This window comes from Canis lupus, chromosome 6 (genome assembly GCF_048164855.1).
Source record: "Canis lupus baileyi chromosome 6, mCanLup2.hap1, whole genome shotgun sequence".
NCBI classification, from domain to species: Eukaryota; Metazoa; Chordata; class Mammalia; order Carnivora; family Canidae; genus Canis; species Canis lupus.
In genome coordinates, this window is record NC_132843.1 from 56,488,710 (window position 1) to 56,514,517 (window position 25,808).

The 25,808-nt window shown below is 35.7% G+C and overlaps 1 protein-coding gene across 6 annotated transcripts in view; it reads left to right on the plus strand.

The window, feature by feature from the left end:
* The window catches only part of RABGAP1L (RAB GTPase activating protein 1 like), a 728,064-nt gene that overhangs the window by 162,655 nt on the left and 539,601 nt on the right, over positions 1–25,808 (plus strand). For all 6 annotated transcript variants that reach the window (XM_072830698.1, XM_072830693.1, XM_072830694.1 and 3 more), the window contains one exon: positions 2,650–2,791. In XM_072830698.1, the coding sequence (XP_072686799.1) occupies positions 2,650–2,791 (142 nt within the window). The remainder of the gene's footprint in view (positions 1–2,649; positions 2,792–25,808) is intronic.

Sequence of the window (25,808 nt, forward strand, 5' to 3'; positions counted from 1 at the left end):
TTTTACAATTCAATTTTTAAAACTTTTTTAAAGATTGTGTTATAACCCAGGACGTAGTTTCTCTTGGAGAAAAGTTCCATGTGCATTTGAAAAGGATGTGTACTCTGCCTTTGTGTTGTGCAGTGGTCGATATATATTAGATTTTATTGTTGATGTTCAATTCTTCTATAACCTTGCTATATTTTTATATACGTTTTTTTGTGATTATTGTGAGAAACTGTGAAATCTCCAATTATAAATAAGGGTTTGTCCATCTCCTTCCAGTTTTATCAGGTATTTATATTGTCTAGTTGTTAGGTGAATTTACTTATAAGATGCTTTTGTGTTTTCATTGAATTGATTCTTTTAACATTGTTATGACCTTCTTTACTCCTAGTGATGTTTTTTCTTGTCTGGTAGTCTACTTTATCTTATATTGATATAGTCTCTTCAGTTTTCTTTTGATGAGTGTTTTCATGGTATAACTTCTTCCTCCATTTTACTTTAACTTACCTATATTATTATATTTAAAGTTTTTTTTTTTAGATAGAATGCAATTCTGTCTTGTTTTTAATATAATTGGACAGTTTTTGTCTTTTAATTGGCATGGTTAGGCCATTTATGTTTAATATAATTATTGATATGTCTGAATTTAGGTCTGTCATTATATTAGTTTTCTGTTTTCATTTCTTTCTTTTTCCTTTCTTTCCAGTTATTTGAACATGCAGTTCGTATTTCATTTTTACTCTATTGCCCTATATAACTTTAGTTGTTGCTTTAGGGATTGAGGTCTCTTGAATATAGTAGAAACTGTTTCTTGAATATAGTAGAAACGCAATAAAATTTGGTTGGCTTACACCTAATAACTTTTCATGGCTGTTTTCTCTTTTTTAATGCAGTAGACAATTTTTAACTTTTATTATTTGCTAATTGATTTGAAGATGCACCTGAAATTTGATTTGTGGTTCAGAATTAATTCTTGAAAACAGTGAATAATTAGTAGTTATATTTTTATAATTTAAATGGATTATAGTATAGGTAGATATTAGAGATAATTTTATCTCCCTTTATGCCTATATTATTCTTGGTTTTTTTTTAGAGTCTAATGTGCTATAAATGTTGAAATAGTAACAAGTGTTATTAAATATTTGTTTCAGTTACTCTGGTAAATGTCTACAGTGTTTAATATACTTTGAATGAATCAACCATGAATTAGTTGATATAGATACTGTGACTCAGCAAAATTAAGTAATTTGTTCAAGACTAACCGTCTTATTAGTAGTGAAATTTGAATTCACATCCAGATCAAGTTGATTCTGAAATTCATGTTTTAGTATTAGACATTCATGCTACTGATACTTGTTGAGTACCTACTGTGTGTCAGGTACTATATTATTTCTGATTGAAAATCAGTTAAGTCCTTGCCCTTATGATGCTTACTGTCTTATGACAAGACTGCCATTAAACAAATAAATATAATAATAAATGTGTAATTACATCATGGTAATACTGTGAAGGGGAAGGGCAGGGAATGAAAAGTATTAAAACATGAGGAACTTAGCTCAGATATTTTTTAGGAGTGATATTAGAGGTAAAGATATAAGATTGATGGGAGTTAGAAAGGCTATTTTTGGCAGTGAGAAAAGGATGTCCCAGGATCTTGAATTGGAAAAGACCTAAAGGTTCCTGGAGCTGAAACAAGGCCAGAGTGATTGGAATGTAGTAACCAAACTATGGGTATTAACTGAAGAGAGACGGGGCTAGGTTATCTAGGGCTTTGTAGGCTATGCTAGTTTAATTGGCAATTGCCTTAATTTTTCCTCTTTAGAAAAGGGCTGTTTAAAATGTAAACAATTTGGGGATCTCTGGGTGGCTCAGCGGCTTGGCGCCTGCCTTTGGCCCAGGGCGCAATCCTGGAGTCCTGGGATCAATTCCTGCGTTGGGCTCCCGGTGTGGAGCCTGCTTCTTCTCCCTCCTCCTGTGTCTCTGCCTCTCTCTCTCTCTCTGTCTATCATGAATGAATGAATGAATGAGTAAATAAATAATCTTAAAAAAATGTAAACAATTTATAAAATCTACCTACTTCCATGAATTACTTGATGGATGTAGCTGATATCTCTATCTCAATGCAAGGTGTAGTCAGTCCTAGAAATCTAGCATTACTTATCTGTCTGCTCTAGAATCTGTGGTGTTTCAGGTTTTTTTGATAAAAAGAAAATGTGTACCAAAATGGTTAGTAGATTTCATTAGTTTAAATAATACTAGAAGAATAATGCATTTTTTTTAAATAATGCATTTTTTAAAAAAAGATTTTTAGTTATTCATGAGAGAGACACACACACTCAGAGGCAGAGACATAGGCAGAGGGAGAAGCAGGCCTCCTGTGGGGAACCTGATGTGGGACTCGATCCCAGGATCCCAGGATCACGACCTGAACCAAAGGCAGACTTTCTACCACTGAGCCACCCAGGTGCCCCAAAGAATAATGCATTTAGAATATCATGTAGAAAACAACACACTTAAAAAACTTTCTTAACTTAGGACATGCAGTAGATCAAACATGACATGCTCTTCTTAATTTCAGCTATTTCTGATGAACCTTGAAAATACTATCTTATAGCATTTCCTTCAAATTTCTAATACTAAATAATATGTTTATATCTTTCTCAGTCTGAGGGAAAAGGTCACGCCAATGCTGGAGATGCAATATATGAGGTAGTAAGTCTTCAGCGACAATCTGAGAAGGAGGAACCAGTCACTCCCACTAGTGGAGGGGGTCCAATGTCACCACAGGAGGATGAAGCAGAAGAGGGTAAGAAGTGGTACTTACTCAGTTCTCTCTCTCTATAGAGCTGCTTTACTTATAACCCTCAAAGGGGGGTGTGTGTATTTTTGTCTGTGTGCATGTATGTCTGTGAGGAGTGTGAGAGAAGAATGATAATTATTCCTAGTCTCTCTTACTCTTAGGCTACATTTTGCTAGATGCAGAAGAGATTTTGGTCCATTGGTTCCTTGGTTGTATAGGCTCCAGTGCCACTTATACATTTGTTTAAATTTAACAGCCTCACTTTGCTATTTTGCTTCCTGTTTTATTTCAAATATCTTTGAGGTGTTTAATGAAAACCACCTTCTCTCAAGTGGTTTTAGAATTTTAGTGATAGATCATGCCCCACGGGATGTCTGGGCGGCTTGGCAGTTGAGTGTCTACCTTCAGCTCAGGGTGTGATCCCGGAGTCCCAGGATGAAGTCCCACATTGGGCTCCCTGCATGGAGCCTGCTTTTCCCCTCTCTCTGTGTCTCCGCCTCTCTCTCTCTGTGTCTTGCATGAATAAATACACAAAATCTTAAAAAAAAAGATCATGCCCCACTACTCATTTGATACTATTTAGTTCTGACTTGTTTTTTCTTGTTGTTTTATCATTCTACTACTCAGTTTTTTGAAATAGTGTGATGTGTACTCTGTTTACTACATGGATGCCACTGAGAGCTGCTAACCAACCTCACAAGAGTCACACTTCATTTGGCTCTGTGCTTGGTACTCTTCTTATAGAAGCTAGAACTAAATGGCAGATCTTTGCTTGAAGCCCTTAAATTATCTGCTTATAGGGTATGACTAATTAAAAATAAATTTCTGAATATATGTCATCTTTGAAAAAAGCATCTTTCTATGAAACCATTCCTTTATTTGTTTGCCATGCAGATAATGATTATTTTTGGCTAATATTTATTGAGTGTTTATTACATGCTAGATATTATTCTAAGTGTTTAATAAAAAGATGTGAAGGTATAGTTTCTGTACAATAGAATGCACTAATTTTATTTATTTATTTATTTATTTATTTATTTATTTATTTATTTATTTAATTTTTGAAGATTTTATTTTTAAGTAACTTCTGTACCCAACATGAGGCTTGAACTGGCTACTTCCAAATTGAGTCCCATGTTCTATTGACTGAAGCAGCCAGGTGCCCAATGTACCCATTTTAATTGTATAGTTCATTGAATTTTGGCAAATGGATACATCTGTATAACCACCACCAGTGCCATAATATAAAATCTATCCCTTACCCGCCACCCCCACCCCAAATTTCCCTCATGCCCCTTTGCAAGAGTCATCCTTTCTTCTTACCTGTGATCTCTGGTAATCACTGATCTGTTTTCTGTCACCATGTTTTGCCTTTTCTACAACTTCATATAAAAGGAATCATATAGTACAAATCTTTTGTATATAGCATCTTTCATGTAGCAAATCTTTTGAGATTTATCTATGTTGTATCAGTAGCTGGTTCCTTTTGTTGCTGGGTATTAATTTACTGTAACGATATGCCACAATTCGTTTATCTCATCACCAGTTAATGGATGTTTGAGCTGTTTGTAGCTATTGGCTATTAGGAATAAAGCAGCTAAAAAAAAAAAAAAAGGAATAAAGCTGCTGTGGATATTTGAGTACAAGTCTTTGTTGAATATCCACTTTCATTTTTCTTGGGTAAATCACCTAGGAATGACTGGCTAGATCTTCTGGTAAGGGCATATTTAACTTTCTAAGAAACCATTAAGCTAGTTTTTCAAAGTAGTTGCATTGTTTTTCCATCCTTATCAGTAGCATATGAGTTAGTTGCTCCATATCCTTAACCACATTTGGTATTGTCAGTTCTTAAAATTTTAGTTAGTCTAGTGGGTGTATAGTGTATCTTGTGATATTAATTTGAATTTCCCTAATGACTCATCATGTTGTTCAACTTTTCATATGGTATTTGCCATTTGTATATCTTCTTGGTCAACAGTCTATTCAGATCTGTTGCCCATTTTTAAATTGGGTTGTTTTCTGATTGATTTTTTCAGATTTCATCTCACTGTATATATAGATAGATAAAAACCCATTATTAGATATGTTTTGCAAATATTTTGTTCCATTCTGTAGTTTGCCTTTTTATTTTTTGAACAATGTCTTTTGGAGAGCAAAAGTTTAAGTTTTCTAAAGTCTTATTTGTCAGGTTTTTTTCCTTAATGATTTGTGATCCATTAAAAAATTTTTTGGGGGGGGGCCTTAAAAACAAAACAAAAAAACCCTGTATTATCTCTTATGGTTTCTGAAGGTCAGGAATTAGGGAGTAGTTTGTGTGGGCAGTTCTGGCTAAGAATGTCTTATGAAGAATCAGGTGTTGTCTGGGTATGTACTCATCTTCACTTCACTGAGTGAACCTGAAAGGGGCCCATTCACATAATTACCAAAATGATGCTGTTGGTTGGCAAACAACTTTGTTTCCTCTCCACATAGGCCTCCCCATAGGGGCTGCTTGGGTGTCATTGTGGGAGAATGGCTAACTGCCTCCAGACAGCAATCCAGGAGACCAAGGTAGAAACTGTAGTGCCTTTTATATCCTAGCTTTGGAGTCATGCAACATCACTTCCTAGTATTCTCTTGATCACAGAGTTCAGCCCTACTTTTATTGTGTGACTCTACTATATTCTCTGTAACACTCCCAGAAACACTGTTGTAGTCATCTCCTTTCCAGCCAACACAAAGAGGAAAAGACCAGAGATCACATGCAGGATGATTTTGGGCCAGACTTAGAGGCACATTCTTTTCTGGTAAACAAAAACCACAACACTGGTTTGGGAATGTAATTGAGCTATGTGCTCAGGAAGAAAAACGAGGTGTGACAAGTATCTACCAGAAAGTAATTTGAACATGAGATTTCAGGTAATGTCTTACAAAAATGCCATTCTCTTTAGAAATAAAAAATACATGGAACTAGGATTGGGAGAAAACAAAAATAATAGAATGACAGGTGCTACTGAACAGGAATACCTTATTATAATTTAGTAAATAAAAATTCCTTCTATCCACTAACTTAAAAGAAGGTTAACTCACATGGATTAAGTATCTGCTTTGTGGCACGTAATGAATGAATGAATGAATAGATCTATTTTATTTAAATAAATATCTATTAGATATAGATCTAATTTATATTTTACATTAGTCCTGAGAAATAAGTAGTATCATCTTTTTAGAATATATGAGGAAATAGACTAAAAATTTTAGGTAAATCATTTGTGATCAGAGGGCTAATAATAATATAGAGAATCCAAACCTATGTTAGTCTCACCCTAAAGCCAGTAAATTTTCATGACCTATAAAATCAAGATATTCTTCTTTAAACCACTGAATTGATGTAACTCTACTCTCAATTGCTTAAAAGGTAGTATTTTTAATATTACAGACAAGATATTTTAGATCTTTACATATTTTAGGTCATATTCTAGATCTAACATCAAACACCTTGGGTAGAAGACTATAATGCAATATAATATTAAAATATAACATGAGACTCTTATCTTCCAAACAGCATTGTTTTATGTGAAAGCATTTTTGAAGAGTGATTTCAGCATATAAATCAACTAGTGCATTAAAAAAGACCTTTAGATATAAAATATTTCAATTATGTCAGCCTGAAGCCAAACATCCTTCTTTAAAGGACAGATTGTAGAAAAACCTGTTGGAAGCCAAAATATTCTCTTCAACAGAAGTCTTTCAGATACACAAGCACACCTTTATTTTCCATGTATTTTGTCTGACATATTATTCGATGTTATTCAGGGCTTGGAAAGGTATTTTTTGGTTTAGTGGTAATTATTTCAGGGGTGAGGAGATTTTATTTTTTTTTTTTTACGTTTATTGAAGTATAACTAACATACAGTATTTTATTAGTTTCAGGTGTACAATATAATGATTCAACATTTCTATACATTTTCATTGTACACCATGATTAGGGTAGTCAGCATCTATCACCAAATAATGCTATTACCATTTTACCGATATTCCCTAACTGACTGAACCACCCAGGTGCCCCTGTTTGCTCTATTTAAGAGTCTTTTTTCCTTTGTCTCTTTTTTTGTTTGCTCATTTGTTTTGTATTTTAGATTCCACATATAAGTGAAATCATATGGTATTTGTCTTTCTTGGTCTGACTTCTTTCACTTACCATTATACCTTCTAGGTCCATCCATGTTGTTGCAAATCATCAGGGAAATGCAAATCAAAACCACAATGAGGTACCACCTTACACCTGTCAGAATGGCTAGAATCAAACCACAAGAAATAACAAGTGTTGGTGAAGATGTGGAGAAAAGGGAACCTTTGTGCACTGTTGGTGGGAATGCAAACTGGTGCAGCCATTGTGGAAAATAGTATGGCAGTTCCTCAAAAAATTAAAATAGAATTACCATACGATCCAGGAACTCCATTATTGTGTATTTGCCTAAAGGAAATAAAAGCACTAATTTGAATAGACATAATGCACCCCTATGTTTATTGCAGCATTACTTATAAAAGCCAAGCGATGGAACAGCCCAAGTGTCCATGGATAGATGAATGGATGATGAAGAGGTAGTATGTATGTATAGTGGAATATTATCCATAAAAATATGACATCAAACTTCATTTTTCATGTCATTTTCACAGAGTTCTTTAGACACAATTGTGTCTAAATGGCTACTTCAAAATATAAGAAATAGAGGTAGAAGAGATAGATTTGAGAATATTCTGGAGGTAAAATCAAGAGGTTTATAAATTAATTGTATGTCATGAGCAGTGTAAGAGAAGAAAAAGAATCATATTTCAGGTTTCTAGGTTAGGTAGCTGGATGATCTTGGTACCAACAAATGAGACAAGACGAGAAAGAGTGGGTTTTGGAGTAAGGGTAAGATTTATTCTGTTTCATTGATGAGTTTGAATTTGCTGAAATTTAAGTGGGACTATTTTTCAGTTATTAGAAGTAATCTTTAATTGTGAGAGAAGTTTAAAGCTGGACATAAAGGTTTGAGAGACATTGGCATGAGGTAATGAGAATGGCTGAAATTTCCTTGGGGGAAAATGTGGGAGATGCAGGTTAAAAGTAGAAATTAATTGATCACTGACATTTGTAGGGTAGATGAAGGAAGAGAAAGCCCAGCTAGAGGATTGCAGAAAAATGATCAGAACAATGTGAGGAGAACTAAGACAGTGTAGTAACAGAGTGGAGATGTACAAGGTAGGGGTGATGTGCAGCATGGCTCAGGATGAAAGGACCAAAAACTGTTAATTGGTTTTGGTGAATTTTAGAAGTCACTGAGGGTGATTTTACTGAAGTTGGGAAAGAAATCCTGTTATAGTGGATTGAGGAGGAGAGAAGAGTGTTCTTAAACTTTCAAAAAGGTAGTGAGAAGAAAAAAGATTAGATTAAAAACATTGGGTTATATTAGGCCAAGAAAGGGGTAAGAAATTTGAGTTCATCTGTAGTTGGAAAGGGAGAGCTAAAATAGGATTTAGCCACTGAATGCGTAACACGCTTCTGTGTCTTTGCAAATGCTGTTTACTCTGTTTGGAGGCTTTTTCTACTTAAGTCCACCTGAGTAAGCCTTCAACAAAGGCATATTAACCATCAAAAGAAAATAGTAATTTTAGCGTACTGGCAGTTTCTATACTTAGAGATGTTTTAAAATATTTCCTATTTTAAACATTTTTTTAGTAGGTTGCTCAGGCAAGTTACATTTAAAAAGTATTCAATGTGGGATGGCTGAGTGAGGAGCTTGGCAAATCCACTTATCGAAAAGCAATGATAAAAGTCAATAAAATTGTCAAAAATCAGACAGTTCAGGATTTGGGAAAGTGACACAAAATATTGAGAAGCATTTATTCAAGAAAAACCACTGAGCTCAGGTAAGAACAGTCTGTATTTTAGTCCCTGAGGATGCTTCCATTCTGCTCATTCCCACCAGTGGCTTATTGTCATGGTGGGTTTATGAAGGTAGGAAGCTGTGAAAACTAGGAACTTTGCAAAAACAGATCCATAAATACTATGAACAAATTGGTGGTTGCCAGAGGGGTGAGAGGTGGGGAATAGGCAACATGGGTGAGGGGGAGTGGAAGAGACAGGCTTCCAGCTGTGGAATAAATAAGTCATGGGAGTGAAAGTAATAGCATGAGGGGGGCACCTGGGTTGCTCACTGGTTGAGCATCTGCCTTGGCTCAGGTTGTGATCCTGGGTTCCTGGGATTGAGTCCTGCATCAGATTCCCCATAGGGAGCCAGCTTTCCCTCGGCCTATGTCTCTGTCTATCTCTGTGTCTCTCATGAATAAATATATATATATCTATATATATTTATTCATGAGACACACACACATACGTATTTATATATATATATATATATATTTTTTTTTTTTTTTTTATTAAAGTTACAGCATGAGGAGTGGAGTCAGTGGTACTGTGGTAGCATTGTCTGGTGATAGACCATAGTTGCACTCGTGGCGAGTGCTCCATAGCATATAAAGTTGTCCAATCACTGTCTTGTACACCTGAAACTAATGTAATATTGTGTGTCAGCTATACTTCAGTCAGTGACAGAATAATAGCTTTGTTTTAGCTGCTGGAAGGGGTTTACTTGATTTGGAGCAAACATAGAAATCCCATATTTCTGGAATGTTGTTGGAAATAGTGATTTTTGTGGCAAAAGAATGGGAAGGCCTTTTTTATAAATAGCATGTGGTTGTAGTTCTGGTTGGGGAAAGCCACAGATTGGCCAGAATTTAAACAAAATTTAAGGAATAGGTGGGTCTTCAGAAGACTGTACATATCACTGGTGGTCTGGAAGACTGTGTATGTGTGCAAAGCTGTGCACATACTCAGGAGAGACTAGAGAGAGCCCTACCTAGTCACATGTCTGTGCTGGACCTGAGGCCTTGCATGTGACCGAGTCATGTTTCCAGAGATCTGTCTCCAAAATGGTTTTGCTTTTTTTTTTTTTTTCTATTCAATGGAGAGCAGCTGTGTTCCAAGTGGAGTGAATAGCTAAAGACTGATTCTCCGACCATCAAGCCTTTAGTCTTCTGCTCTCAGCAAGTGTCCACTCCTGGGCTCCAAATCTCAGAAGCCAGAATCTGACCTCTCTCTGACTTTATCATTTCTTGTACTGGATTATTGTCATTGCTCCTCCCTCCTACACTGTTGTCCCTACCTACCCTGGACTGTGTCCCACATACCAGCCATACACATCCTTTTAAAATTTGTCAGATGATTTACTTCTTCCCTTAAAATCCTCTATTGGCTTTTCATTTCACTCAGCCAAAAGTTCTGTTTAGCAAGAATTACAAAGCTGAATGTACTCTGGCTCCCTGATTTTTACCTTTCTGGCCTTATTTCTCACCACTCCCTCCCTCACAGATGCCACACTTATCCTTTTGCTATTCTTCGGACACACCAGGTGAATGCTTTCCTGGGCTGTAGCACTTGTAGTTGCCACTGGCTGGGACTCTTTTTCTTAGATGCCACATGGTTCCCTCCTTTGCCTCATCCTAATTTTTCTTCAGATGCCACCTTCTCATTGAAATCTTGCCTGCTCAATAAATAGAGTGAATAATAATAAATGAATGAACTAATAATTAAAAAAATAAATGTATTAATTATAATACATAAAATAAATGTTTCTCCTTTTATAATGCCTCAGAATGATTCAGTACTGAGAAGAATAGAAAAACAGAGGCAACACTTTTGGGTTGCATTTGAAAATATGAAAAACATACATAAAATTTTCAATTTCTCATCCTTATGTATATGGAGGTCTAAAGAAGAACAAGTCATCAGATTTCTTTTTCTCTAAAAATTTTTTCACTTCTGTCCTTATTTTTCACTATTTGAGATGTCACCTCGTCTTTTGAAATTCTATTAGCCATAACTTATATTTAAAAAGCTACAAAAGTCACAGAATAGGAAGTAATACTTTTTTTTTAAATAGATCAAGTATTTCATACATTTTCAGTATGCTTTATTATTAGTTCTGTAATTGACATTTCTGTCAACGCAAATATCAAAAGTTAGAGCTGGAGGTGGCATAGAAATGTTTTCCTGCTGGGGGGGAATTGGAGTATTCTTTTATTTAATTATTTTCAATAATTTGCCTGTCAAAGCAAAAGTGGAAGTTCAAGTCACTCTAAATTGTCTTACCTTAACCTGTAATTTAACTAAAAAGGGATTCAGACTTAAAAGGACTAAAATTGCTCTTAATTTCCTGAGAAAGATCTAAAGTAAAATGATTTAGGATATCTTTGCATATTTTTCAACTGCTGTTCAGAAAATGAAGTTTGTTAAAGGGTATTAATTTGAATGCAGAGGAATCTTAGCAGAAAGTTAAATCCATCAATGCAACATTGAAGGGATTATTTATTTTTTATTTTTTTGAAGGGATTATTTAAAAATTACCTTATCACCTTCACATACTCCTACATATTCTGAATTTCTCCTGCCTTTGAAACTTGAGGTGCCCTTGGTATTGCTTCATCTGTATTTCAAACTGGCATTCTGTTTGTTAACCTGAATGAAATTTGTATTTGTATTTAAAACATGGATAGTAAGTTACATGAAGGCAAGAGATGGCAAATACAGTATGATTTCCTTTAAGACACATGCCCAAGTAATTGTAAAAGACCAGAGTTACAGGAATATTAGGTAAGCTTCATTCCTGGTTGTACTTTTTATGTTCAGTTTAATTGGTGGTATTTGTATTTGTATTGGTTAAAGTGCTATCTAAAAAATAATTTCCCCATGATTTAAGTGATTGTCAGCTTGTTTAACACTACTCCTAATTTATTATAACTAAAGAGCAAAATAGTCTCAAACTCAGTCTGAGGCTTATTGTCTCCTAATTTCTTAATTCATAGTCTAATTAGATAAAAGGCATCACAAAGACCTTTTAATGTAGAAACTGGTTTGCAGATGAAAATTCTTTATATTCAAATGAAAAGAAGATGGGGATATAGAAAAGAAATTAGGGATGGAGATCTTGTTTTTTTTTTTTTGTTGTTGTTTTTTTTTTGGAGATCTTGTTAAAGTCTTGTTTCTTAAGTCTGGGAGGGAACCTGATATGCATTTCTAAAAAAAAAAAAAAGTCTGCTGCCAGATACCACACTACACTTTCAGTAGCAAGGATTTAATTTGCCTGCTTATATTAATTCATTTAATTCTCATATCATCCCAGAAAGGTCCACATTATTACTATATCCGTCTTGCAGATGAGCAAAATATGTTCCAATAAAACCATCTTAGTACATTAGATACTATTTCTTTAGCAATCAGATACTTTATTTATAAAATTTGTGTGTGTGTGTGTGTGTGTGTGTGAGAGAGAGAAGAGAGGGAAGAGGGGGAGAGAGGGAGGACAGGACTTTATAATTTTTTATTCTTGGATTTTAAATTATCTTTTTCAACAAAATGATTAAAAACATATTTAATAAGGGAAGGTATTTAAGAATAAAGTGAAGGAAGAGTGTATTAGTTTTCTATTGCTCCATAACAAGTTACCAAACAAGTAGCATCTTAAAACAACATACATTTGTTATCTCACATTTTCCCTGGATCAAGAGTCTGGGCATGGCTTAGCTGGGTTCTCCACTCAGGGCCTCAAGAGGCTGCAGTCCAGAATTTCTGTTAGGGCTTCAGTCTCATCTGAGGCTTGGGGTTCTCTTCAAAACTCATGTGATTGTCAGCTGAATTAATTTTCCTGCAGCTGTAGAACTCATGGGGGATGCTTCTTCAAGGCAGACAGGAGAATCAACTCTAAGGGAAGTCCAAGCCCTTGTTTAAGCATTTACCTAATTAGGTCAGGCCCACCTTGATAGTCTTACTTTGATTAATTCCAAGTCAAACTGGTTGGGAACCTTGTATCTGCCGAATCCCTTCACCTTCGCCTATAGAACAACCTAGTCATAGCCATCATATATATATATAATATATATATATATTATATATATATATGATGTGGATACACACACACACACACACATTCTGCCAACATATATATGTGTGTGTGTGTGTGTGTGTGTATATACACACACACGTACACACACACATTCTGCCTACACTCAAGGGTAGGGGTTTTGCAGGGTGCATACCTCGGGAGGCAAGAATCTTGGTGCCTGTCTTAGAACTGCCTATCATAGAGAACTGTTTACTGAAAATAAAGGAAACCTGTCATTTTTTAAGCATATGTTAAGTAACAGCCACTTTTGCATATACGTTATCTCACTTGTTACCATAATGACGCAAGATAGGTACTATTACTTCTCTCATTTTATAAGTTTATATTTCATTTGTCCTATTGGATTAGGCCATAGGATATAAATATATACAATTTTAGCTAAGCAGAATATGATCTAAAGCTCTTCCAAAGAGTACATGATGAGTTGCCAAATGAGTAATAAGCACATTGATTGGCGTAGGTTTCGGTGTCTTTTCTCAAGCCATTTCCATTACTTGTGAAACCCTCATCATCTCTGACCATTGAAGCCAGGGTTTAGCTATCAGTTTAAATACCTTTTTTTTTTTTTTTTTTTTTGTCAATTTGCTCCAATCAGAAGTGATCTGTTACTCCTTGAATATAGAATTCCACTACAATTTTGCATATCTATTTTCAATGACATTTGTAATATTCTTTTTTTTCATTTATGATATTCTTTGTTAAACTACAGTTATATGTGTCTTCTCTTCCTTGACTGTAAATGCCTTCTGTGACAAGCTTGGATATTTATTCGTACTTGTATCTGTCCTCTGCTGGGCCTATCAAAGATTTCAATACAGTGGGTCACCAGTAAATGGTAGCTTTACTTCACTTTCAAATGATTCAGTCAAAGAAAATTTGAGTGAGTAATGGGATTTGGAAGAGTAGAAAGAAGGAAGCATAGCAATTTAACAGGAAGTATAGATGCAAGCAGAATCTGCAATGTGCGTGTGAGACTGTGAGATTGAGGTTGGAGAGACAGGTGAATAGGCTTTGGAGGGTCTCACTGAAAACATTGTACAGCATGGACTTTAAATGTATGAAGCCATGGCGAACCATTGAGGGATTTTGAGCCAGAGCATGGCATGAGCAGAGATTTGAGTTAGGAAGATTAAATAGGTAGTAAACTGTGTGAAATGCAGGTAGCAGCAGTGAAGAACCTGTGATAATATGTCTAATTTGAGGAGATAAAGCCTGAACAAGGGTGCTGATCCTGGAAATAGAAAATGACTGTGATAATTGAAAGGAAGGGTGATGAATCAGGCCTGTCTTTAATTGCCATATTCACAAGCTCATTGCTGGGTTAGGTTGCACTGGAAGAAAGCATATTTGTATATTAATTTCATTCATTTCAGAAATATTTGTGTACATACATATTTTTAGCAATGTGATTGGTTCCTTGAGGGACTTAAAGTTCCTTTAAGGTTACTTATGTTTTATGTGGGAATAAGCATTTTAAATCATTGCAGGGATTAAGTAATACTGTGAAACATCACAGTGTGCATTGCATTTGACCCAAATGTAATCAAGTGCCAAATGTGTGGCTTAGGTTCTAAGTGTTGTGAGATTAATTAAGATTGTCATTTGGGCTCTTGGTGTTTTCCCCTACAAATAACTAGTGGTGTTTCAAAAAAACAACTGCAATCTAACCATTGGTAGTTTGGGTATGATTTGGTCCCATATCAACTGAACTTAAGCATTTAGTATTGATTTCCTCCTCTGTGATTTGTATTTCATTTAAAAACCTAAAATAAAAACAACAACAACAACAAAAAAACCTAAAATATAGGAGCGCCTGGGTGGCTCAGAGGCTGACTGTCTCCTTTGGCTTGGGTTGTAATCCTGGGATCAAGTCCCACATCGGGCTCTCCACAGGGAGTCTGCTTCTCTCTCTGCTTTTGTCTCTGCCTCTTTCTGTGTATCTCTCATGAATAAATAAATAAGTCTTAAAATACTCAATGTTAAAAAAAGCCAAGTGGTGTTTAATTCATGATTGCAGTCTTTTGAGTCTAATCTTACTTATTCCACCTCAACCATACAGTAATTTTTATGTTTTAAAGTACAGCACCTGGGCAGCCCCGGTGGCGCAGCGGTTTAGCGCCGCCTGCAGCCCAGGGTGTGATCCTGGAGACCCTGGATCGAGTCCCACATCAGGCTCTCTGTATGATGCCTGCTTCTCCCTCTGCCTGTGTCTCTGCCTCTCTCTCTCTGTCTCTATGAATAAATACAAAATCTTAAAAAAAAAAAAAAAAGTACAGCACCTCTAAAGAACAAAAATCTAGCATTCATTTTTTTAAATTAATTCAGTTTATTTATTTATTTTTTAATAATAAATAGCATTCAATAGAAAGTGAACTATACTCTCACATTTCTAGGTTGGTTGTCTTCTGAGAAAAAAAATTCTCATGCTGTATCAAAAAGTAATTACTCTTTCAGTTTGACAAAAATACATTTTAATCATTACCTACAGCAGTGTTTTTGTGCCTGGAAAGTTTATTGTCTTGTCCTTAACTAGAATCTAGTATTTTTTTTTAAGTGGTATGATTCTTGCATTTGGCAGATTGAAATCTGATTCTAACATATTTAATGTGTATGGGACTATTTCTATTTAAATTGTATAGTACATACTCTAGTCTTGTATATTTATAGTAAATATTTCTTCACTTTTCATAAAGTGGATTGTTTTCTTAAAAATGTATTGGGAAAAAAACAAAAAAATAAAAAATAAAAATGTATTGGGCATTTGAAAAAAAAAATCATCTTTAATGTTTTGAAGCAAATAGAAATAAATAGTTGCTCTTCAAGGGTCCTGGGTTTGATGAACTATGTCCTAATAGCAAAATCCGGCCCACAGTCTGTTTTTGTGATGGCTTCTGAGCTAAGAATGGTTTTTATATTTTTAAAGTGTTGTAATAACAACAAGCCCTCCCCAACCCTAGCCCCCCAACAAAAATAAAGGAAGAAGAGGAAAGAGAAGAACATGAGATAGAGCTGAAAATATTTACTCTTTGGACCTTACAGAAAAGATCAGAGTTGGCCAACTCTGACATTCACAGCACACTAATATGTATGTTTTATGTAATTCTTAAAATTCTATAAAGTGTAGTTATTATTATGATTTCTTTGTGTACATAACTGGGCCATAGTTTAGTTAAAGTTACTTTTTGTTAGTTGCATTCGTTACATAATAAATGCCCTTCCTATTAATGCTCTAAAGTAAACTGTTCTTCTAAAACTTTTTACCATGAATAGTATGTTATAATAAAGTTTTCATATATTTCTAATGAGAAGTATGTAAGAAATGAAATTAAAGATTTTTTTTGCATTTTGAAATGATCTTAAGTGGAGCAACTCAAAATTCATAATTTGAATTTGTTAGTAATAGAAAATATATTCGTAAAGAAATATGTGAAGTGCCAAAAAAAAAAAAAAAGAAAACTTTTAGAGTTACTGTTTAATCATATAGGTGTGATGGAAAGCACCTATCTTTCTCATTTGATTATTTAAATGTGCCTTAACAATTTGTTAGTATTTAAGCTACAACTTAATATAACTCTTGGTTGTTTTGGCAGGTCCCACATATGTATTTACTTCAAACTATCATAAATGGATAATCTAATAGAAAAAGTACATCTTAATATCATAAAAATATTTTCTATTTTATATAAGCTCTTTTTCAAGGAAGATTTATCTTTAGCATTAATATAGTACAGACTCTTTGGTTAGAAAAATCAGTCTTAAAGACAATATTATGCAGGAGATTTTTAAAATATAAATATATTACATGAAGTTTGAGTTTTAACTTACAGTAAGGATAAGATTATGAATATAGTAAGTGTGAGTTGTGAATTTTTGTATAGCATGCTTTTATTTTTTTTTAAATTTTTTATTTTTTTGTATAGCATGCTTTTATTTTATTTTATTTTATTTTTTTTAATTTTTATTTATTTATGATAGTCACACAGAGAGAGAGAGGGAGGCAGAGACACAGGCAGAGGGAGAAGCAGGCTCCATGCACCGGGAGCCTGATGTGGGACTCGATCCTGGGTCTCCAGGATCGCGCCCTGGGCCAAAGGCAGGCGCCAAACCGCTGCGCCACCCAGGGATCCCCTAGCATGCTTTTAGAAAAGAGTTTTAAGTGTGTATTTTTAAATGCCCCTATTTGGTTATTAAACTTTTATAGGTTTGGGTTTTCTTGGGGTTTTGGGGCGGGGGGGGAGAAGGTTTTTTTTTTTTCCTTTCATGCTGGAGTCAATTTTGGTTCATTTAGTACTTTGTAGGTATACTATTTACATTAACTGGAACATTACTAATGTAAGAATATAGTATCAAGAATTAAGTGATCATGTCTCTTTTTCTATATATTTTCTTTTTAAAAATAATCATTTCAGAAGTTAGAAAATGAGTTTGAAAAATAGCACTCCTATAGAAAGTTATCCGTAGTTCTTCCTTAATTTACTATTTTTATGTTATGCCAAAATGCATGTGGCTGTCTTTCATCATTTTTCTAATATTGTTATATAAAAGTTTCACATTTCCCAATCCCCCAAATCTCCTGAATGCCGATTAATGTGATACTTCTTTGGCTGTCTGAAACTTGAAAGATGAAGATTAAGATTATTTTATAATTTATCATAGAGACATTGTCAAAATACTGCCTTTGTAATTTTCCTGTGAACACTTTCTGTAAACATAGAATAGGATGAAGATTGGATAGGAAAGGATATTAGAAGATAAGAGGGAGATTGAATTCAATACAATTTTATTATGCAAAATTATTGGATATAGCACCAAGGCTAGTGCTACACCAAGTTTGGATGAAAATTTGAGCACTTCCATTTCTTATTACTCAGAGTTTCCATTACATACAAAGGTAAGTTTTCATTTGAAATCCCTAAAGTTTAACTGAGATAGTATTTTGCCCTTCTTTGCCCTTGAAACCCCTTTCTCATACTTAATGTAATTCATAGAATAATGGGGAATTCAGGGAAAATCTTTGGTAGCTAAAGTTCTAAGTTAATATAGGATTTCATTCTTGATATTTCTTTAAGCAAAGTACGTCATGACCTGAGGATTTTAGATTTTGTTTTGTTTTAAAGATTTTATTTATTTGAGAGAAAGAGAGAGAGCGAGGAGGGAGAGAGCACGAGCAGAGGGGAGAGGGAGAAGCAGACTTCCCGCTGACCAGGGAGCCCAACATAGGGCTCAATTCCAGTACCCCGAGATCATGACCTGAGCCGAAGGTAGACGCTTAACCAACTGAGCCACAAGTGCCCCAGTTTCGTTTTAATGAAATATGTTTCAGATGTCCAAAGATCTCACATATTTACATGCAAAGCAATTATATTCTAAATAAAGTTATACACTGGTACTTTTCTGGAAATTGAAAGGACTAATTTAATCCTATAAATGTCTTTACCGATAGTAGGGCTGATCTTCAAATGATAGATAAGTGAACTTTGTACTTGAAGGGTCACTGCAACTAGCTAAATGCCACACAGTTTTTATAGAAATTTAATTTGATTTTTATTTATCTTTCTATAAGATTTTTGTGTGTAATTATATTTTCCTAAGTGACTTAGTAAAGCTTGTGTTTGAAAAGTTTGTCTAGATCCAGTATGCTAAAGGAAAGATAAGAATATTTATTCACAATGGCTGCAGCTTAATATGATAATAGTATTTTAAATGGTACCCTAATAAAGAAAGGAGAGTAGTTAGAAACTGTCTAGAGCTCTTAAAATATTGTTGACAAATGATGATTTAATGATGATTTAAATGTTAAAAGAAAACCCTAATTGTATTTTCTGAGATAAACTCTCTAGCAAATGTTGATATTTGTCTTTTCAATTTTACTGATTATATGAATCAACTAAAATGGTTTTTGACTGGTTTTTGAAAATCATTTATTTAGTCAAGTTTTTAAGATATTTAAATTAACAGAAGTACTGGAAAATTGTGTAAAGCCAGTTACCAATTTATGATTTGGGAAGATAAGCAACTTTGTATTAGAGAACAGACACAAAAATACATGGAGTTTCTTTTTCTTTATTGTTAAAAAATTGAAATAAATATAAAAATGTACCTTGACTGTCTGCCAATTCTAATTCTCAGGAGAAGTCATTTAATGGTTTAGATGTCATTTTCCAAAAGGAATATTTTGTATATCCTGTTTGGCAATTTGCTTTTCTCATTAAACTATCTATTTGAACACTACGTTAAACTAGTTCTTGCACTTCTTAATTGCAGAGTATTCTGTGGCATGGATACAGCATTATTTACTTTTACAGTTCTCTTTTGAATGTTCTGAAAGCAATTTCTATTTTTCGTTTTTGCTATTACATATATTGTAAAGAATAGTTGCCCTTGTATATACTTCTAAAGCACAAATGCAGATTTATAGGTATTACCGTGGTGTGCACAAACTGGTTTTTGATAGGTGGTGCTAAATTACTCTCTAGAAAGACTGCAAATTTATATGCCTTAAGCAGTGTATCTGAGCACCCTTTCCTTCATACCTTCTCTCAAAGGAGATATTATCAGTGTTTTATTTATTTATTTATTTATTTATTTATGATATATTTATTCATGAGAGACACAGAGAGATTGGCAGAGACATAGGCAGGGGGAGAAGCAGGCTTCCTGTAGGGAGCCCGATGTGGGACTAGATCCTGGATCCCGTGAGCTGAAGGCAGACGCTTAACCTCTAAGCCACCAGGCGTCCCTTATCAGTCTTTTAATGTTTGCCGCTTCCATGATATGATAATAGTAATAATAAGAGTTAAGTTTTTAAACATTTATATATGCCTGAGACTATTATCAGCATTTTTTGGATGTTCTCTATATTGTGAATTGAGCCTTCTCTAGTCTCTGCACTTTTATTCCCGTAAGTAAATAATAGATGATCTGTAGTTATGCAAAGCCTACTTCAGAGTCTTTGTGTCTAGACCTGTGTGTCTACTGAATTCACTTTTGCTGCCAATTTAATGATTAGGATTTAGACTAAAATACTGTAATGACCACTTATCTGAGTGTGATCATCTACATACCCTGGTGATGTTGATACAGCTGCATGTTTTCAATGAATCTTTGAATTAAGAAGGGATCCTAGGGTAATCTGCCTGCCCTCTCCTGAAGTAGAATTCCCTTAATACTTGGCAAGTGAACTGGTTTCTGTGAGAATAGATTGGGTCACTGATTCACGAGGCACTTAATTCCATTTTCCATTGAATAATAATGGATGATATGTATGAAAAACTATGTGAATTATATATTTAATTTGCACACCAGCCCCAGAGGGTAGTATTTTATCCATTCTTTTGGTATAGAAAAATTGGAAGATAGAGAGGTTAAGCAGTTTGCCCAAGGTCACACAGTTTGTGAATATTTTTCGTGCTAAAATCTTTTCTTTTTCAGGCTAAGGCCTTGCTTCCGTCTCCCTTGTCCTCTCAGGCACTGCCCTGCCCCCCATTATAGGTTGGAGTAGAATATGACAGACTCCTATTGCTTATCAGCCTTGTACTGGGGTTTGGGTTGAAGCCAGAAAGCTGATAGCAGCTGTGACTCCCAAGTGCATGTGTGTGAGCAGGGCGTGAGGAGATAGGTGTCTGCGGAACAGACCTGAGGAGGAAGGTGCTAATTGTTAGGTTCTCTTTATTCAATCCATTACAATCAGGACAATTTTAACAACCTCAGTTCATTAAATATTTAAATTTTGGAGACTTGCAACAAGTTAGGCATTATATATTTGGCCAGAGAATGTATTCAATAAATGTTATTTGAATTTAATTATACTGAACTATCTCATTTGTAGTTCTGGAAACTGAGATCCTGAGACAATGTGACAGTGTCAGGACCAGAATCTAGGCTCCTGATTACTTTATAATTGCAGTCTGTGAGTAATTAACTCCTTTAGCTGAAGCAAGACTGAGAGCTTATTAACTATTTGTGGAAAAATTATGGAACTAATTCATATGCCATTCCTGTACCAGTAGTTAGTAAGGAGAGGGCTTAATTTTTCAGTTGGAGAAATTATGGCTCTTGTCACACCAGGGGGATGTGGTGTTCTAATGATTTGAATATGGCATTGGGAGCTGAATACTCAGATCTCTTATAACTACAGGAAGAAGGCTGAGCTTTCTGAAAACTTAGTACTGAAAATATCACACTGACTTTAATTTTGGGACTGGAGTAAATATTTATATGATATGTGTCAGCAGAAGGGCTATACAATATTGTATATTTTCATGATACTATAAATGGAGACCGGCAAATTAGTTAATAAAAATTCTAAGTGGTACCCATTTGAGCATATTAAAATATTTTGAGGGGGTATTTTATTTTTATTTTCATTTTATTTTTCTGAAACAGAGTACATGTGGTGATGGGAGGGGTAAAAGGAGAGAGAGAGAGAGAGAGAGAGAATCTTATGGGGATTCCATGTCCAGCATGGGGCCAGATGTGGGCTCGATCTCATGACTCTTTGAGATTGTTTTTAAAAAAAAATCCAGAAATTTGGCTTTAGAAAATTAGGGCTTTAATTTGTCCTTTCTCTTTGTACCTAAACCACAAATAAATTTTATGTCGGAGAAATACAGGTTTTAGATTTACCACTCTCTTCAGAATTACCTGGCTTTTGTAATCACCTCCATCCCCATAACCTTTATTACTGTAGTGCCGATTTTCTTAGACTTGCCTCTACCATTCCCCAGCTTTGCCTGTCCTACTTACCCTCCCTTTCCAGATTCCTTTCTTCTATCCTTCCTACAATTATTTATTTATTTAGGTTTTATTTATTTATTCATGAGAGACAAAGAGAGGTAGGGACATAGGCAGAGGGAGAAGCAGGCTCCCTTTGGGGAGCCCAATGTGGGACTTGATCCCAGGACCCTGGGATTATGACCTGAGCCAAAGGCAGATCAACCACTCAGCCACCCAGGTGCCCCCTTACAATTATATTTAAAGCCTGTTATGTACAAGGTACTATTCTGAATGCTTAGGACAAGTAAATATCTTCAAGGAGTTTGCAGTGTAGAGGTAGAAGGAGGTATGTGTAAAATAAATGCAAGATAGAGGAACAAAGATGTGGAATAGTAGGAGGACCCTAGGCTTGCCTTGTCCCTCAAACAGAGCTATATAAATATCAAATCATTGTAAATACCCAAGAAATCATTCTGAGGACTCACAGGACAAACTACACAACTAGAGAGAGAAGAGGCCACATGATGGAAAGTAGGAGGTGTGGAGATGTGATTTGGGGAAGAAAAGGATCATGGGTGCTGTGGAGGGGAGGAAGCCCTAGTCACGGAGAGAGGCAAGAGAGAGAGAAGAGAGAGAGAGAGGAGTACATAAGGGATACCACAAGGAAAACACTTCCCAAAGCCATTGACTGGGAGAAGGAGAAGGGCTGACTTTTCTGAGATTTTACAACTATTGGGGCTCAAAAGCTGGAGTTTTAGAGGTCAGTGGCACGCCTGGTATGGAGCCCTCAGAGTGTTTCAGTACTCCTGTGGAGGAGGGCAGAGAGCCTGGAAGGAGATGGTGCAATCCTGGGACACATTGGGAGAGATGGTTCCCCCTTCTTGGAGTGCAGCTGCGATAGGTGGCATTGCCTCTCCAGAAACAAAAGAGCTGGGTGCCATTACCCTCCTTGTCCCTTAGCATAGGTGCAGAGATAGCTGCCTAGGTCAGATAACCTCAACACTGTCTCTTTGCTGCCCTTTAATGCAAACCACGATACTGTGCTTTGGTGCAATTGCCCCTTTGGGACAAATCTGCACTAGTCCCAGCATGGCAAGCCCCTCCCCCAGAAGACCAGCATGGGTCTGCTCCATCGTCCCTCAAGTTTGGAGTTTTAAAACTCCGCTGGCTTGCCTGGGATAGAACACAGGTGCTCTGTGCTGCTGGGGGTGGGAGACAGATGGCCCTGGATACAAGGTGAAGGCAGGGACATGAGGGACACCTGGGACACATGAGTGGAGATTGTTCACTCTTCTGGGAAGGTTTTCTGGACAGCAGTGAGGGCATTCTTCCCTCTCTGGAGATAAGGGATGGGGCTATTTCTCTCCCCCACCTCTCAGCATATAATAACTTCAGTGAGCAGCACAGTGTCAACACTGGCAGCCTCAAATGCTCGCACCAACCCCACTCCACTGCACTCTGCACACTTGCCTGAGAACCAGGGTAGTGGATCCCTCTCCTAGAAGATTTGCACAAACTCCTTGTACATCTGCTGACCATAGAGTTCTGAAAAGCATCAGCTCCAGTGGAAATAGCATCAGGTCCCTTTTAACAAGCAGAACAGAGCACACTTAGTTGAAACTTGCCATATTCTGACCAAGATCCAGACACTCCCCACTTTAGGCAAGGAGAAAGTCTGCAGAGGAGTGACCTGAGGGAAAGAGCAGCCAACACATAGCAGCAGAGTGCACATAGCATACACCAGAGACACTTTGTGAACTGCCAGGCCCCTGGATTCCACTCTTCTTTATAAAGCCATTGCTCTCAGGAGCAGGAAACATAAGCAGCTTTCCTAACACATAGAAGAAGACAGAGCTCTAAACAAAATGCTAAGATGGAGGAATTCATCCCAAAATAAAGAACAGGGAAATGTTACACCATGGATCTAATCAAAACAAATATAAGTAATATGCCTGATCTAGAATTTAGAGCAGCAATTCTAAGGATACCAGCTGGGCTTGAGAAGAGCATAGATGACACCAGAGAGTTCCTTACCACAGAGATGAAAGACCTAAAAACTAGTCAGACCAAAATGAGAATTGTGATAATTGAGATTTGAAACTGACTGGATGTTAATGACCACAAGGATGGAAGAAGTAGAGGAATAAGTAAGTGATAGAGAAAATAAAATTATGGAAAATAAGGTGAAAAGAAGAGGGAAAGAAAAATAGATTATTAATATAGACTTAGGGAACTCAGTAACTCCATAAAGTATAATAACATTTGTTTCATAGCAGTCCCAGAAGAAGAGTGGGAAAAGGGGGCAGAAGGTTCATTTGAGGAAATTATAGCTGAAAATTTCCCTAGCCTATGGAAGGAAACAGACATCCAAATCCAGGAGGCACAGAGAACTTCCATTAAAATAAAAAACAGCAAGCCATCATCAAGACATATTGTAGTTAAACTAGCAAAATATAGAGAAAAAGAAAAAAAAAATCCTAAAAGTAGCAAGACAAAAGAAGTCCCTAACTTACAAGGGAAAACAAATAAGCAGCAGAGCTTTCCACAGAAACTTGGCAGGCCAGAAGAAAGTGGCATGATATACTCCACATGTTGAATGGGAAGAATATGCAGCCAAGAATACTCTATCCAGCAGAGTTGTCATTCAGAATAGGAGAAAGCGTTTCCCAGACAAAACTAAAGAGGTTCATGACCACTAAGTCAGCCCTGCAAGAATATTAAAGGGAACTCTGAATGGAGAGAAAAACCAAAAGTGACAAAAGTTAAAAAGGAATAGAGAAAATCTCCAGAAACAATGCCAAAAAAAAGAAAGAAAACGGCACTAAATTCATATGTATCAATAATGACTCTGAATGTAAATGGACTAAATCCTCTAATCAAAAGACACAGGGTATTGGAATGGATAAAAAAATAAGACCCATATATATGCTGCCTGTGAGAGACTCTTTTTAGACCTAAAGACACCTGCAGATTAAAAGTGAGGGGATGGAGAACCATTTATTGTGTTAGTGGATGTCAGAAGAAAGCTGGAGTAACAATACTTATGTTAGACAAACTAAATTTTTATTTATTATTTATTTTTATTTTAAAAAAGATTTTATTTATTCATGAGAGATAGAGGCAGAGACAGAGAGGGAGAAGCAGGCTGCTCACAGGCAGCCCGATATGGGACTCAATCCCTAGATCTGGGATCATGCCTTGAGCTGAAGGCTGACACTCAACAGTTGAGTCACCCATGTGTCCTGACAAACTTGATTTTTAAACCAAAGACTATAATCAGATGAAGAAGGATACTATAACACAATAAAGGGGTCTATCCAACAAGAAGATCTAATAATTATAAATATTTATCCCCCAATTTGGGAGCACTCAAATACATAAAACAATAACAAACCAAGTAACTCATTGATAATAATACAATAATAGTAGGGGACTTTAACACCCTATTTACATCAATGGACAGATAATCCAAGCAGAAAATCAACAAGGAAACAATGGCTTTGAACAACATACTGGACCAGATGGACTTAACAGATGTCTTTAGAACATTTCATCCTATAATACCAGAATACACATTCTTTTTGAGTGCACATGGGGCATTTTCTAGAATAGATCATATACTAGGTTACAGATCAGGCCTCAACAAGTACAAAAAGATTAAGATAATACCATGCATATTTTCTGGCAACAGTGCTATGAAACTTGAAGTTAACCAGAAGAAAAAATTTGGGAAGACTACAAATATATGGATATTAAAGACATCCTACTACTAAATAATGAATGGGTCAACCTGGGAAATGAAAGAAGAAATTAAACACATGGAAACAAATTAAAATGAAAACACAATAGTCCAAAACCATTGGGATGCAGCAAAAGTAGTCCTAACAGGGAAATATAGCCCAATAGGCCTGGCCTATTTCAAGAAGCAAGAAAAATCTCAAATATGCAACTTAACCTTACACCTAAAGGAGCTAGAAAAAGAGCAACAAATGAAGCCTAAACCCAGCAGAAGGAAGGAAATAATAAAGATTAGAGTGGAAATAAATGATATAGAAGCTTAAAAAACAAACAAAAAAACCAAAACCCAGAACAGATCAAAGAAAACCTAGAACTGATTCTTTGAAAGAATTGACACAATTGATAAATCTCTAGCCAGACTTATCAAGAAGAAAAGAGAAAGGGCCCAAATAAATAAAATCATGAATGAGAGAGGAGAGATCACAACCAACACCACATACAAACAATAAGAATATTCTGAAAAATTATATTCCAACAAATTCGGCAATCTCAAAGAAATAAATTCCTAGCAACATATAAACTAC